We start from the raw sequence: 16,657 nt of genomic DNA, 5'->3' as shown, positions 1-16,657 counted from the left end.
TCAGGGTTGAGTTCCCATCCTCACACTGAGTTACATTTATGCACAGGGCAGGGCAAGACCTGCACCCCTCCCTCACTGGAGCACAGCCTGTGTTGGGCTCCTGCTGAAGAAGTTTGTGCTAAATCAGAGGTGGCACAAGAAAATCTTGCCAAACTCTGAGCTGCTGCAGCTTTTCAGCCCAATCTGGCCCCCTCAGGGATGCTGCAGTACAGGACCACAGCAGCTGAAGTGATTCAATGCTCACTCCATTCCCAGAGTTAGTGCTGCCAGATTGGGGTGTTATATAATATGCAAAACAGATTTGTAATCTGAGAGAATTGTGCAAGCAGATGAGTTACAGGAGCAATTTATCAATTTATCAGTGGCACAGGCAATGCAGGGACCCAGACACCAACTGTGCCTTTCAAATGGGTGAGCTGGACAGTTTTCAATAATTCATCCAGCTGGAACCATTGTTATCCAGCTGCTACAAATGACAGCTAACATGAGCATGCTTTTTTCTTTTTCTGAAGAACACAAGCAGTGGAGTCCCACAAGTTTCAGTGGTACTTGTGAAAATACTGGAAACAAGCCATTCTAAAATATGAATCTCTAACTAGCCTTGAAGCTTAGCTGTTTGAAAGAGAATTGTGACTCAGTCATAAGGCTAAACCAGACTAAACAGCACTAACCCCAAATTCCAGGATGCTTTCAAAGTTTACAGTTGTGAAGTGCAGATTTTTAAGTTTATAAATTACCTCATTGACAATGTAATCCAGAAGTTCAAAGATTGCCATTGGGGGTCTGCTGTCTGATCCATAGGCTGGGAAAAAATGGGAGAGAAATTGGAGAAATTGGGATCAGTGTCTCCCTCCATGGCTTCAGGGGTGCTTTGGGAAGCCCAAGTCTGACACTTCTGGCACCCAGCAGATTTACAGGGAAAAGGAGCAAGAGCAGCAGGGAAATGCTTTCATGCAAGGAGACATTTCCAGGTCTGACCCAAAGCATTCACTTCACTGGGATCATCCTGCTGCACTGGGATCAGCATCTTGGAGAAAACCAGAGCACCAGACTAGGATCTCAGAGTGGTTTTTGGTTTTTTATCAGTTTTTTTATCAGATTGTGAAATCTGAAGGTTTTGAGTTCAATCCTCACACAGGGCACCACTTTGTGGAATTTCTGGGGTTTTTTTGTTAAGGTCAGGATTAAATGTGTGAGATGGTATTTCTTGTTTAGGCTCAGATGTTCATTGGTTCTTATTTAAATTATAGTCTCACAAATTGTGAGTTTTACAGCACTGTAAAAAACTAAAAATGGAGTTGTATCTTTCTCTCTAGAAGGCATTTTAAGGACAACTATCTAATTAAGAAATGATACTTAAATTATTTTTACTTTTAACCTAATAACTAACTACTTGTGGCTTGCAATGGGGACACAAAACCACCCAAAGCCATGGAGAAGAAAGTGAGGAATAAGGACTAGCTTCTGCCCTAAAACTTCTATCTTGTTTTATATACATCTTTTATATCTTGTTTTATATATATTACTATATTCTAAAACCTTAAACTCTAAGTTTTTTACTATGTGATATTACACATTTCTATTCAAACTACACCCCGTTCTATTATTCAATTTTGGAAGCCTTCTGCACAGTTCTATTTTTCAATTTTGGAAGCTTTTTCCACTGCCTCAGATCAAATGCAGTGTTCTTTTGGGGGTCAGTGCCTGTCAGCACAGAGTCTGAAATTCCCAGCATCCAGGGTTCCAACACCTCAGTTCTGGGGCTGCTCACAAGAACCACCAACAAAAGGTCTCTGGTGCTCTGCTCCCTCAGGGCTCCTCTCAGTGAATCTGAGCCAGGTGCCAAACACAACGCTGGTTTTTGAGAAGTTGAACTCCCCTCTGTGCAGAGCAGGATCAGCTCAGAGGCCCCTGAAGCTGGCAGGAGAACCAGGGTGAGGGTTGTGACTCACAGCTCATGGGCCGGCCGGGCGCTCTCTGCCTGGGCGAGGTCTCTGTGACTGGAGAATCCCCCTCCACGGGGCAGCCAAACATCAGCTCCAGCTCCTTGGAGTCAGGAGGGGGAATGGGGTACCTGCCAATGGCCATCTCCACCAGGGACAGCCCCATGCTCCAGATGTCTGACTGCACAGAGTAGTGGGTGCCCTGCAGCCTCTCGGGCTGCAAAACACAGGGGAGGGGAGGAGAGGCAGCTTTGTGACAAGGAGTTACCAAAAAATGACATTCTGCAATAACCTGGATCAATTAAAGCATGAAATCCCAACTTATTAGCACAGCATGCTCAAATGAGTGACTTGTAGGTATTTTCCTGGAAATCTGTCCTCTGGGTTTCCTGAAGTTCTCCAAACATTCCAGCACTGCAAACAAGTATGAGACTCTTCAGAAATTATTCTCTTGTGTGCTGTTTTACTTCTTTAGCACACATCTAATGGAACTCTTACACAAGGCTCTGCAGGCAAGATCAGACTCAGCCAAAAATCTATTTTGTATTGTCTTTAGGAGATTCACACACTGTACAGATATTTAGGTATGGGATTTTTTTGGTCAGTTGAATCATGATCAGAAGTGTATCTGACTATTCCAGTCCCACTGCTTCACAGATCCTCAGTTTTGAGCAGTGTTTCCACCTCCTGCTTGTGCCAAAACCAGCAGGTGAGTGCTGCACCAACTCCTTTTGCCCCATTTTTGCACCTGCTTTGTCAGTCTATGTTCAGTGCTGAATATAGTTCCTGAAATTATTAATACATTGATCTACTTCACCCTTAAATCCATTTTTACTAAGAGTTCTCAAAGAAAACATTCACTTTTCTGTACTCTTTTTAAAATCAAGCTCATATTTTACCAAAATGGTGCAGATACATGTGATTGCATGCACATATTGGAAAAATACATATGCAATTTGAAACTCCCTCTCAGAGAATGTGAGAATGCAGTCAAGCCTCTTCCTTCTGCCATAAGGGGGTGATAGTTTTGTTTAATTTTTGTAGCATTTTCTGAGATGATATTTGAGTTTTCTCCAGTGTCCCACCTCAGTCAGTTCCAAAGCCATCTGGACAAACTACACAACTGCTGGACAGCAAAAGAAATGTCCAAATCCCAAGATTTTCATAAAATGTAAGTGTAGAGGAAGGTGGGTGGATGAAAAAGAGCAGGAAACATAGAGAGCACTTGCTACATAAATATAAATATAAATATAAATATAAATATAAATATAAATATAAATATAAATATAAATATAAATATAATTACAATCTAGAAATCTGTTCAAATTAAACAGTGTTGTTTTTCCACACCTCCATGTGGTAAAAAGGGACGTTTGCATGTAATAATTCTGTATGGTTTTGTGTGTATAGAAGTGTGCAAAGGGAGCTACTGCAAGAGAAGATCCTTCAGACACTACCAGGACAAAATCCCCCTCGTGGCTTGGTCTGTGATGCCAGAGAGCAAAGTAAAAACTCCCCAGGTAAAACCCTCAGCCTGTAAAAAGAACAAATTGAAGGAAACTGAAGGCAGACAGCACTTGGCTCTCATCCCTGCTCCTGGAGGAGCCAGGGCAAGGCAGGAGCATGGATGAGCTGAGCTGTGGATTTGGTTTTGCTCATTAGCAACAGCCCCCAGAGGTGAGAACTTCAACTCCAGCCTGGTTTCAGGTGTGTCACCAAGGAGAAATGACACAGAGACAATACAGGGCTCCTGCTGAACAGAGGCAGCACCAAAGCTTTTGCCTGTAAAGCTAAACCCACACAGCTCTAATCCTCCAGCCAGAGCTGGGACCAGGAGCACCAGTTCATGGTGTGCTGCACAAGGTGTGTGAGAATGAAAGAGCTGCTGCTGCCATGAGCTGGGGCCTGCACATCACTCATCTGGAAAGAAGTTCCAAGGTGCTCCTCATCCCCAGGGACACGGAGCACCCTGGAACAGCCCCAGATTAACTCCCTGCCCACTGCCAGGATTTCTCCTGTGGCTGCACTTTGCCTGCAGAGCCAGCCCAGCAAAGGCTGGAGTGGGAAGAGAAGCACACTCCCCAAGGAAAGCAAACCATAAACACTGGGATTTTGTGGGAGACAACGTGTGCAACCCCCAAAGGCAACAACTGACAGGGTTCTGCACTGTAGACACAGCCCCAGCTCTGCTTTAGAAATATTCATTTTTGGGTTTTCCTGCAACAGCTCTTCCCCCACACACACAATCTGATGTGACACCAGAATATTCCTAGAATGCAGGAAGAGCTGAACCAGGAAGAGCAACAGTTGGTTCTTGTTTGATCACCAGAACTGGGACAACTTAATCCTAACAAACTCAGAGCTGTGTAATCTGGATTTAAATCTGTACTTACAGACATGTAGGAGCGTGTGCCAACAAAGGAGTTTGCCATGGAATCTATCAGCTGCCCACTGACACCAAAGTCACAAAGCTTGATTTCACCTCTAGAGTTTACCAAAATGTTGGATGGTTTAACATCTGGGAAAAAAAAAAAAAAGAATGGATGATTTAGGAGACAAAACAGGAAATCTGACAATGCAAGGTGAGAATTTTCATGTGCCTCCCCTTTGCTTCCCTCCTGTGACACAATTCTGGCCCTCCTCTGGCAATAATCAGAGATTTGGGTCCCTCCCAGGTTCACCTCACAGACTCTCTATTTAACTACAGATAAATAAAAAGAAATATTCAAAATTACACATGCAAAAAAGCTTGTCAGCTTTTTGATTTCACCCTATTTGATTTCACCCTATTTCCTGGCTTTTAAGCATTAGGTTTGGGCATCCACATCCTCCCTGCAGATAAATGGTCTCCTTTGAGATAAATAAGTGTAGAACAGTGTAACTCCTCCTGAATGATGATACTTTGCCTAGAAATGATCAATAAAGGGGCCCTACATATTTATTTTACAAAGGTCAATGAATTACAGCAGCCACACTATCATTCCTTCATATCTACATAGGCATAAATCATCCTGTGGCCAAACACTCCCTGCAGTGGGATCTTGCTTCCTGGATTTGGGTTTTTTGGGGTTTTTTAAAATGTTGGATGGTTTAACATCTGGGAAAAAAAAAAAAAAGAATGGATGATTTAGGAGACAAACCAGGAAATCTGACAATGCAAGGTGAGAATTTTCATGTGCCTCCCCTTTGCTTCCCTCCTGTGACACAATTCTGGCCCTCCTCTGGCAATAATCAGAGATTTGGGTCCCTCCCAGGTTCACCTCACAGACTCTCTATTTAACTACAGATAAATAAAAAGAAATATTCAAAATTACACATGCAAAAAAGGTTGTCAGCTTTTTGATTTCACCCTATTTGATTTCACCCTATTTCCTGGCTTTTAAGCATTAGGTTTGGGCATCCACATCCTCCCTGCAGATAAATGGTCTCCTTTGAGATAAATAAGTGTAGAACAGTGTAACTCCTCCTGAATGATGATACTTTGCCTAGAAATGATCAATAAAGGGGCCCTACATATTTATTTTACAAAGGTCAATGAATTACAGCAGCCACACTATCATTCCTTCATATCTACATAGGCATAAATCATCCTATGGCCAGACACTCCCTGCAGTGGGATCTTGCTTCCTGGATGTGGGTTTTTTGGGGTGGTGGTCTTGGGTTTGTTGGTTGGTTTAGATTTGGGGATTTTTGTTGTTTTCTTCTTTTTTTAAAAGCTCTGAAAAATAATTTTATTCTTATTGAAAATGTGTATTTAAAATAATTGGAGGTTGTTTTTTTCCTGTGACAGAGCCCCCTCATGATTTTGAATTCATAATTTTTCCTAAATGGAAATTTAATAAGGGTCACTGGTAGCTTAGCAACTAATAACAGCTCTTGGTGAATGCAAAGGTACAGGGAAAAAGTGTTTAGTGTTTCTTTTATAGCTGCAAGGAGGTTTTTCACTGTATCTCACTGCTTAGCTGGCCATTACCACTCCATTATCAAAATAAGCAACCAACAGCCCACACTGGCAGAGTAATGCTGCAGAAAAAAGGGAACTGGAAAATTGTTTTGAAGAAAGAGAATCATGATTTCACTTCAGAGCAGACTCAGAAGTCTACAGGCTGTCACATTTTCATTTGCTTTTCACTTTGAAGTACAGATCTATTCCAGGAGCTGCCCTTTGGTTGGGATGTCCCTGGGAGGAGGACACTGATGTGACAAAGATCTCCATGCATGCAGGAGGTTTACTGCCTCACAGAGCAAGATCCATGGGGAGGGGAAAATAAAACAATTCCAGCTGTCCTCCCACCAGCTCCTTTTGAGGAGTAACACCAAGTTTGGATAATTATCTACTTAGGGAAATTGTGGCTCCATGTTTTTGTCCCTGCCATCCCTTTCCAGGCAACTGAAACTGTCCAGGCACAGTTTCCTGCTCTGATTTGTGGATGGAAAAATGCAGGCAGGTATTTTGTGTGTGCTGCTTTCAATTCCCCACCCCTGGGGAGGATCTGGCTTGCTGGGCTCACAGCTGCACCTTCTGCAAGCTCAGCCTGCTGAGACCTCACTAAAGGACCCTTCACTATGGAAAGGATGGATCCAGGCTGGGAGCTCGACCTACCAGTTTAAAACTCCAGCAGGAGCTAAAAACAACCCCACCCAGAGCCCAGAGCTGGAGCAGGGAAGCAGCAGGCAGAGATTAAAGAATCTGCACCCAAAGCTCTGTGCAAAAGCAAGGTGGAAAATCTGTTTGCAAAACACACTGGGAGCACAGCAGAGGCTGCACAAACCACAGCCAGGTCTGTGCTGCTCACCAATGCACAGCTACAAACCCAAAACAAAGATGTAAATCCTCACTTTCATCTCTAGAGTTCATTGATTCTTCATAATTAAATGGCAAAGAAAAAAATCATTACCCTTCCATTCTCAGTGCCAAACAGAATTCTCTTTATGAGGATCCTGAAGTCTCAGAATCCCCCTGGTCTCCTGAAGGTTTCCCCTTTCCCCTCAGTGTTTTTGCAGGTGGCAATGCCACACTGCAGCTCTCAGACCAGCACAGCCCCATCTCCTCTCTGGATTTCTGCACAAAGCTTCTCCTCCCTGGAGTATTTTCATTTTCCACACAAGGCACCCCATGTGATCAGTGTGATGTTTGGAAGGCTGCTGCATTTCCACCCCTCTAAATGTAGCACCTATTCTATTTTCACTCCAGAGCCTCTGAGCACTTGAGCAGTTTCTCTGGAAACCAGAGATTTGTATTGCCAGAGGAACAGGAATGCCAAGGCATTCTGCAAAATGTATGCTGGAACTTGCAAGGAACAGACAAAAGGAACACAAAATGTGTTATGTAAGCACTTCAGCTCTAAAGAAAGTGGAAGATATTTTATATACCATCCCAGACAAGCCAGGAAGAGAATTCCAGAGAAGTCCTTTGCCAGGGGGATGGATTTATGGCACTGCAAAGGGAGCTGGTAACACAGAGAAGTTTCCAGAATGCCTGATAATCTCTGTGAGAGGTTCCTTCCTCTGCTCTGCCCCACAGGCTCGTTCTGAAAGGTGGCCCTGGATGTTGTCATAACACCTTCAGTCAGAATTCACTCTGTACCAGCTACAGAGCAGGCATGTGAGCAGACACAGACCAGAGCATGTGTCTTGCAGCACATTTTTGGGATCTTCCAATCAGTTCCCATTTGCCAAGGCAGGATTTCATGAGAACCTTCTGGAACTGCAGCCCTGGAACAGCCCAGTGACACCTCCCTGCTGCCTTCAGCTGGGGTTCAAAACCTTACAAAGCAGCTTCACTGCAAGGAGAGCCTTTCCAGAGAGGATTAAAGTCCAGACAGCACCACAGATATCTTTATTTAACAGAACAGAAGATATTATTAAAATATCCAGCACAGTCATGCTCCTCACCCCTTCCTTTGCTGTGCCTGCCTCGGATCCCACCAGCTGAACTTCCAGAGGTTTTGTGATTTCATTCCTGTCTGCTCAGAGAGGACCAGAGCACAAAGCAGTGCTCCACATGAGCAAACCCTCTAGAAAAGAACTGTATTTTCCTCTATAAAAGGACTGTATTTTCCTCTATAAAAAGACTGTATTTTCCATTCCTGCTCTAAGCTCCAAAACTTTCCTCCTGGAGCTGTCTGGAATGACAAGTGAACACTTCTCCTCAGTTAGTCCAGGACTCAGCTGTGCATGGAAGCAGTTTGGGTTAAATATTCCAAATTTGCTGATACTGCCATACAACTAATAAAACATAGCAGTGGAATAAATTCCTTCCTGTAAATGAGTTCTCACAAGCCTGGCTGTCTTCAGATTTAAGAACAGATTTTTTGGCCCTTTGTTGCTACGTTCTCATGTTTAACAGGGATTTTTAAGTCACCCACTCTCCCCACAGCACAACTCCAATAAATCCTGCTGAAAACAAGCCCACCAAGTGCACACATTTTCCCCAGGGATGGATGAGTGAGAACAAACAGCCTATGTGAGATGCTGTTCTCACCTTGTCAGTGCAGGAGAGAAAGCAAAGCACAGAAATCTCCAATTATTAGAGCTGTGTATAAAATAATGCTACACAGTTACAGGAAAAGTGCTTTTACCAGCACTGTTTATCTCAGTTGGGATTCAAGGAAGAGGCAGTTTGGAAAAACTGCCAGAAGCAGCTTCATGAGGGGAGTGCAAAGAATGCACAAGGTCTGTGGCACAGACAGACCCATGGACAGCACTGAGGAGAGAAGCTGCAAGTTTGGCTCTGGCTGTCCAGAGAAGGGAGAACCACTCACTGCTCTGACTGATTCTCCTTTCAGCTGCCAGCACTGGCCATGATCAACTCCCAAAATGTCATTTTGGCTCCCTCTTTATCAGACACCACAGATGTGATGTGATCACAGAGCAGCTTCTGCAAGGAGTGCACAAGGTCACGAATTCCTGCTGCAGTCAGAGCACACAGGAGGGAAACTGAGCTGAAAAACAAAAACCACCACATGGACATGGAGTTTTACACTCCAGGGCACACTCAATCCAGTACTGGAAGCAATGCAGAAGAGGAATTTCTGATTTGTGTTGGTCCATGAACCTGCAGTGTAACCTCTGACGTAGCAAACACTGTGAGGTTAAGCTGCACTTAAACAAGATCAGGAGGGCTTCACTTTGGATTTATCAGATTTACAGATGGTAAAACTGAAAATAAATAAATAAAAACTGCTGTCTCAGCTGAGCAAGATCAACCTAAAAAAAAACCCCAAGCAACCAACATAGTAACAACCCACTGCTGTGGCTGACTTGAGGACAAGATGCAGCAGTAACTCTACCAGGATGCCCTAAAATAAGGTGATCTCTTTCCCTGGAGTCCTTATGCTCTGAACAGAGACAAATGACTTTGAAACTGTCACCAGGAATGTTTAGAGTCTCCCTCCAACCTCCCTGCTCCACAAGAGAGCTATATTTGTTTAAAAAAACCCCACAAACCAGGAATGTGTGATAAACACAACTTCATGTGTAAGGTGATCCTACAACAGCTTGTGCAAGCTGGGATTGCTGATTCCTCTTTTTGGTCTGAGCAACAAATGTAAATTCAGACATGCATTAATGTCTGCTGCAGATATTTTATAATCTGAATATTCTCCTGTGGTCCAAAGCTGCCCAGCAGCTGCTGTGGGTTGCACACAGGGCCCAGCACTGCTCCAGCTCCACCTTCACAGCACACCCACAGCAGCAAAAATGGATTTATTACTGTACCAAGGCTCATTCTTCTTTAATGGAACATGCAACAGATAATGGAGGAGCTGGATTTTAAAAAGGGCAACTAAAAGCAGAAAATAATTTAATATATTTATTCTAAAGTAAGTAAGGACCCAGGAGAAGCAAGACTCCCAGTTTACACAGCTTCACCATGGTTTTTAATTGTTTTAAAGTATGAAAAGGATGCAGTTCTGCATGACAGCTCTCAATAAACAGCATGTGCATGTAAGACACATGGGGAAAAAGTGACTTTCTTTTAAAAGTCTTCATGGCAATGACTATTGAATAGTCAAATGAAATTTAGCTCAGAGGTTTTAACTGCAATCAGTCAAACAGAGACAAGTTCTGTGTGGACATAAAATGCAAGAACAGCAGTTCAAGCATGGATTACAAACCCAGATAAACTGCAGGAAGACAGAAGTTGAAGACACCTGATACTCATGGTAAAACATTTGGATTTAAAACAGAAAGTTTGCCTTGCACTGCCCAAGAAAAACCCTTTGAACCAAAGTCATATGGAACCATAAAGAACCAAGCATAGAAAAAAGGGGCATTTTAATGTGAATAAAATTATATTCAAGGAAAGTTACAACAAAAACTTTTACCTCACCTCTGTGCATTATTTTATGCTTTTCTCTCAGATATGTGAGTCCTTTTATTACCTAGAGACAAATGAAAACGAAATTAATTTAGGAAGCAGAAGAGTTAAATGTATTGTCTGCACAAGAATTCCAAATGCATGCAGCTGAACAGAAATCCCAAAATGCAATCACTGCCAATCAACACTGAGTTTTCATTTGTCCCTCCAGCTCTGACTAGGAAAATGAACAACAAGCTCAACCCCTTCCTGGAAGTTCTGTCTACAGAGAGTTCTGTACACATTCTTGCTGCAGAATGGAGAGGGAAAGGTAAAACTGAAAAATAAGGAAGTGTTAATTCAGCTCTCATCCAGAAGCACCAACTGATCCAAAAGCAGCGACTCCAAGCACACAGCCCAGAATGTGTTACTCATTCCAGTGCCCACAGCTACAAAAAGAAACTGAAAAATGAAAAACCACTGAAAATCCTGGGAATATTCCCTTCTCCCTCATCCCCCATCCCCCTGGATGTGGCAGTGCCCACCCAAGGCCCAGAGGTGCCATCCCCATGCCCCACTCACCGCAATGCTAACTTTGCCCAGGATCTGCTCTGGAATCCTTCCAGCCTTTTTCAGCACTTGATCCAAGGAGCCACCATCCTAACAAGAAATATTTGAATAGTCAAACTTGAATCAAATTGCTCGAAAATATTTTAAGCAGGGCTGTAAATTGAAGCCTTAATTTGTTTAAAAAAAAACCCCAAGCTGCTCTTCATGTTTGCTTTAACATTGTTGTGGTGCAAATCTGAAATAAATAAATCACTGCTCAGGAGGAATCAGTCGGGTTTGTGTTTATTTTAAATAAACACTTGGTCACTAACAACATCCACTCAAATAAACACTGCACACAATGCTCTTCCAGAGCAGCACTTCCATGGTTTGGATCTCCTTAAGGAAGCACTGTCCACAAACAGTGACAAGCAAGCAGGAAGGATTTCACAGGTTTCTGTCATTTTCAGTCTAATGCATTTTTTTCTTGTCACAGCCATCCATGACAATCCTCCTCCTCCAAAGACAGTAAGAAAAGATTTTATTGATCCTGATTATGGGCTGAAAACTCATCATACTGAGAGAGACAAAGAATTCTGCTTGAAAATGGAGAATGATGGGGCTGGAAAGGAACTCCACACCCGAGGCAGGGACACTTCCCACTGTCCCAAGGTGCTCCAAGCCCATCCAGCCTGGCCTTGGGCACTGCCAGGGATCCAGGGGCAGCCCCAGCTGGCAGTGGCACCCCAGGATGATGAGAGAACCCAGACCCCTGTCCCAGAGCAGGTCCTGCCCAGGAGGAGCTGCCTCTGTCAGTTCTGCAGGTCCAGGGTGACTCTTCCAAGGATGGTTTGGCACAGAAAGAACCAAAATAGAGAGAAAATGTTTTGAAGGTTCGCTGGTAAGCCATGGCCTTGTTTATTAGATTAAATAAACTGCCTGCATGCACACACACCCCCAGCAAAGGCAAATATATCCCACTGTTGCTAAGAGCTTTTCAAAAGGAAAACTGGGAAAAAATGCTGTTTATTTTTAGCAACTGATTCAACAATAGACTTGTGCATAAGGTCTGGATTCTCTGGAGCAGAGAATATATAACCTAAGGAGAAATTGAAAAGTTATTTTTCCAATTTAAAACCATATCCTGTTGTCTGGATCAGCACTGGATAACTCCCAATACTTGCCATAAAGATCCAACTGGAGTAATTAATTGTCTTTGCCTTAACCTCCCCTTTGGAAGTTTCCATCAACATTTACACTTGGTGAAAGCAAAAAAACGGAACACAAAGGTTTATTATTTGAGGACTAAAATCTACAACTCTTATGAGAAGTATATAAATACTTATCTAATCACGTATTTTTGTAAAAAACACACCCACATGCTCCACACTTGATTAAAAATATACCAGCAGAAAAAAAAAAATCTCTAGAAATCTCTTGTTAAACCAGTCTGAATTTCTGGACAGCTGTCTCTGCTGAGACACTGGTATATTAACCATAATTTTGTTACAGAAAAAACCCTTTTTTCCCCTTCCTTGAGGAGCAGCTCTGATCCTAGACAAGGCTGAACACAATTCAGCTGCCTCGTCTTGGCTGCAGCCTTCAGTGTCTTGCAGGAGCTGCCTCCAACCCTTTTGCCTGTTAAATACCTGCTGCTAAGCAAAGTTAGGCATTGATCTTGAATTCAGGTACCTAAAAATATCAAACACTCAAGTTCCATTCCCGTTCCACCTCCAACTTTTTGTTCATAATCCGACTTAGGTTTTGTAACCCACCGCTAAAAATAAGATTTCTGAGTGGTAACAACTGAAAAAAAAAGACCACAGTGGAGATTTTCATCCAATCTTTTATCCAAAAGGAGACCAAAAACTTCTATCAGTGATCTGCATTAAGCTTAATGCTAAATTAAGACTATAATAATAAATTAAGACTATAATAATAGTATAATAATGATATTATAATGGCATAATAATAATATAAATTAAGACTATGATAATCCACCTATCTTTTGATTTCATAATTTATTGATCAGATGTTCTATGTGTAAAATGTTGTATCCAGTCTGGCTTGGAACAGATTCAGCACTGAGCCACCAGATTTCACCCTGCCTTCCCTTAAATTGAAAATGTTTGCTGTCAGACATAATATTCCCTGTCACATATATTATTCCCTGCTTAGGAACCTACAAACCCTGACTGCTGCTGGTGATTTTCTCATTGACAAATAAATTGAGACTCTTTAGGCCTTTTATTTCTCCTCTGGAATGTGCTAACACACAGGCTGCTTCAGCAGCTGCAGCTGTGCACATCTGTGACATTTAACATACTCTCCAGCAATGTTTTTTTAACACACTTTCCTATTTTTCACTCTTCTTTTCAATGCTGAGAGCTGAACTTTCCCATTCCCTGCAGGAATTTGTATTTTGGGGTGCACACCTTCCCCTGGGCTCCCACATCCTGGAGCCTGCACGGTGAGTGCTTGTTCCTAAGCAACCATCGATTCCTTCTCAAAATTCTGAGGGACCACAGAGGCATTACAACAATCACATGCACTTTCCAGAAAAAATACAGCTTCTCTCCAAAGAAACAGCTCTTTTCAGGGGAAAAAATAAAGAGGTCTTTGGCTGTATTGTGTTTTGTGTCGTTAAAAACCTCCACCAAGTGAGGCAACGAATTCGACTGTCCCTTAATTACAGAAAATTTACTTTTCATGTTTTGAGTCCATATGGCTGGAGAAAGGCAAACAGATGTCGAGAAGAATGTGTACTTTGTATTAAAATGAAACACGGTTAAAAATATTTTTTTGGCGTTAAAGAAGTTGGGTAAGATCCCTCTGGGCTTGCTCACTATTGTTCATGTTTGCATTTTCTGTAAAAATTTAAAAAGGGACAAAATATGGATTCATATAAATAAGAAAAAAAATAGAATCTGCACAGCTGCAGTATCAGTGATCTAGTCCATTCTGCAGAAAAAACAAAGCTGAACCCCAGTCAGAACAAGTGTTTAAGTAGCAGGTCTGGGTAAATATTTTTAAATACAACAAAAGGATAAAAAAGAAGCAACTGGGAAGCTACATTTGTGCAGGGCAGACACTGGAGAAGGGGATAAAACATTTCCTATCAATGCCAACCTTGGATTTGCAGAGTAAATCCAAACCACATCTTCAGAGGAGCAGAGAACTTCTGTAACTGCAGTGCTGGTGGCACTGAGGGTTTGCAGGAAGGCTCAGGGAATAACCTCAGGGGAAAACTCTCAGGAAATAAATGTTCTGAGCACCCACCATGTGCTCCGTGCAAATGGAGATGATACCTGAGGTTTATCTTTTATGTATTTCAGGTTCTGTGCTGCTTTAGTATGTGGGTCTGAGCTTCACAGTGGGGATGGTGAGCTCTCTGCACAGAGCAGGGAGACAAAACAATTCCTGCTCCAGCTGGGCACCAAGGACAAATGATCCAAATCTCAGCCCAGGAGCACAAACCCCGTGGAATGAAGAGAGGAAAACAAGGATGGGACTGCAGGGGCTGCAGCTGGAACTGGACACTGAACTGCAATGTGCACATGGAGCAGAGCTGATCCCAGTGACAGACCCCGTGACCATCGTGCATTTTGGGACCATTTGGGTTCATCTTGGGGGCAGCCCTGGCTGGGCTCTTGTGCTGCCCAAGGTGGATCCATGGAGGAGACCCTTGTAATAAATCCCTGCTTTATTCTGTAACTCTGCCCAGCCTCTGCTCTAGATCAGCCTTCACAAGGCATCAGAGATCTGCCATCAGTGATAACCAATTCCTGAGCACTCACCATGTGCTCCATGCAGATGGAGATCTCCCATCAGTGACACCCCACTGCTGGCACTCACCATGTGCTCCATGCAGATGGAGATCTCCCCATCACTGTAGAAGGCTCCATAGAAGCCCACGATGTAGGGGGAGTTGCACTCGTGCAGCACCTGCAGCTCCCGGATGATCTGGTTGCGGATGGCTGGCTTGATCTCCAGGTGGATTAACTGCAAGAGAAGCCCACTCAGTGAAACCAAATCCACTCTTCAGGAGTGATCTGTGCCATTCAGAGAGGTTTTCAATACAGGCAGGCCCTGAGTATGCTCTGATCTCTGACTCTGCTTTGAGCATCTCATCACCTCCAGAGGCCCTTTCCAAACCAAATTATTTTACAATTCAACTGTAAAATAATCCATACCTGCTTTCCTAGTGTGTGGGAAATGGATTTGTAGAGAATTCTTCAAGCTTGACAGAAGGTTTACACAGTATGTATTTGTATGTAAACTGATGTATGTCATTTGTATGTAAAAGCTGATAGGTTAAGAAACACTTATAATGTATTATAATTAAGAAATAATTATAATAATGTAAGGTATTCTAATCGAGAAATGGTTAGTTATAATGCATTGCAATTAGGAAATAGTTGGCTTCTGATTGTGATGGTGTGAATTATAACATCTGTGTTGTCTCACCCTTCACATGAGACTGAAAATGGAATAAAAGTTTTAAAACACCTCTCAGTTGCCCCATCTCTGGGTCAGAAAAGGGCAAAATCCAACAACAGTGGCCAAGGGAAAACACTACAACACAGCACCAGGAAAAGGCAGGAATTCCATCCTCTTTTCACAAAGTATTTCTCCAGCAGAAACTTTTTGTTGCAGCACATTTCCTGAGGGAAATGTGTCAAAGATGCTCTGAGTCAGAGGCAGCTGCTGAAAAATACCTGTTCAGGTGTTTGTAAAGCATTGGAGGAAGGAATGAGCTGAAGCTCCCATTAAAAACTCCCCAGTACCTTTTCCCCACCAGACTGTTTATCCCATACAATGGGATAAATGTTCCCTAGGTGAAAGGAAAGATTATGGAAAGAGAATTATGGAAATGAAATTTTGGTGAATAAATGGAGGAAAAATCACAATTCAGCAAACATCTCAGTTGCATCAAATATTAATGAATTGGGGCAAAACTTCCTGTTAAACCCACAGCAGGTGAAAAAACAAAAATCAATTAAATTGATTTAGTTCAAGAAAACTTCAGTGACTTGTGCATTTTGTAATTCTCACATATCAGAATTGAGCATTTTCCTTTGCTTCTCCCCAAACTGTCCTCAGCATAGTTTATTCTTAGCACATGCACATTTTCCTTTAGTTTTGCTGAAGATGACGCTGTCCCCTTCTTAAAAAGAAATACCTTAAAAAGAAAATTATTTGTCAACTATCTTTTAAAGAAGTCTTCAACTTCTCAATCAAAAAAAGGGAAGTTCCCAGTGTAGTAAAACAATGGGACCTGGGATGAGTGCTCTGTTCCCAGGGATATTGACAGGAAGTGAAAGCTTCTCATGTAAACTAAATGAGAATTAAAACATCAAGCTATTTCAGTCACAAAAAAAAAAATAATCTCAGTTCTCTTGCAAACTAGGTCACAACTGCTCCATGTTGTAAAGCATAAAAAATACTTCCAGAGAAGGAAAAAATCCCTTCCTGCCCAGAAACTGCATCCCAGGATGGAACTACAGAACAGGAGATGTCACTGAACTCAATGCATTCCCTCATTCCCATTTTTTTGAGTTCTCTTCTCCAGTCTCATCCAGAGCTCTTTTCTGCTGTGTGCCTGTGAAGGAAGATCTTAAGACAGGTGATACCTTTTCCATTCCTCTAAATTTACTGCCCAGAATACAGAATGTTGCCACTTTTGTCTAACTGATCATTTCCAGTAATTTTTTAGGCCTCCTACTCCTGAATGAGAGGGGAAAAGGAGGAACAAATGCCAATCCTTTAATTACTAACACGTGTGACACTGCTTCTGAAAAACTAGGATGTTTTCCTCATCATGTAGGATGAGGAAGTGCAACCTTTCCTACTTATGGAAACACAT

The 16,657-nt window shown here is 42.4% G+C and overlaps 1 protein-coding gene across 1 annotated transcript in view; it reads right to left on the bottom strand.

Annotated features, from left to right (window-relative positions):
* MAP2K1 (mitogen-activated protein kinase kinase 1) overlaps positions 1-16,657 on the bottom strand; it is a 34,672-nt gene that overhangs the window by 3,244 nt on the left and 14,771 nt on the right. The window contains exons 3-8 of the mRNA XM_041418826.1: positions 14,647-14,793; positions 10,825-10,902; positions 10,276-10,327; positions 4,337-4,461; positions 1,953-2,160; positions 738-802 (exon numbers count right to left, since the gene is read on the bottom strand). Coding sequence (XP_041274760.1) covers positions 738-802; positions 1,953-2,160; positions 4,337-4,461; positions 10,276-10,327; positions 10,825-10,902; positions 14,647-14,793 — 675 coding nt within the window. The remainder of the gene's footprint in view (positions 1-737; positions 803-1,952; positions 2,161-4,336; positions 4,462-10,275; positions 10,328-10,824; positions 10,903-14,646; positions 14,794-16,657) is intronic.

The sequence above is a fragment of the Onychostruthus taczanowskii genome, unplaced genomic scaffold (genome assembly GCF_017590055.1).
Source record: "Onychostruthus taczanowskii isolate IOZ18803 unplaced genomic scaffold, ASM1759005v1 scaffold6, whole genome shotgun sequence".
In the NCBI taxonomy this organism is placed as follows: Eukaryota; Metazoa; Chordata; class Aves; order Passeriformes; family Passeridae; genus Onychostruthus; species Onychostruthus taczanowskii.
The sequence above is the reverse complement of the archived record's forward strand: the minus strand, read 5'-3'. Positions and strand labels throughout refer to the sequence as shown.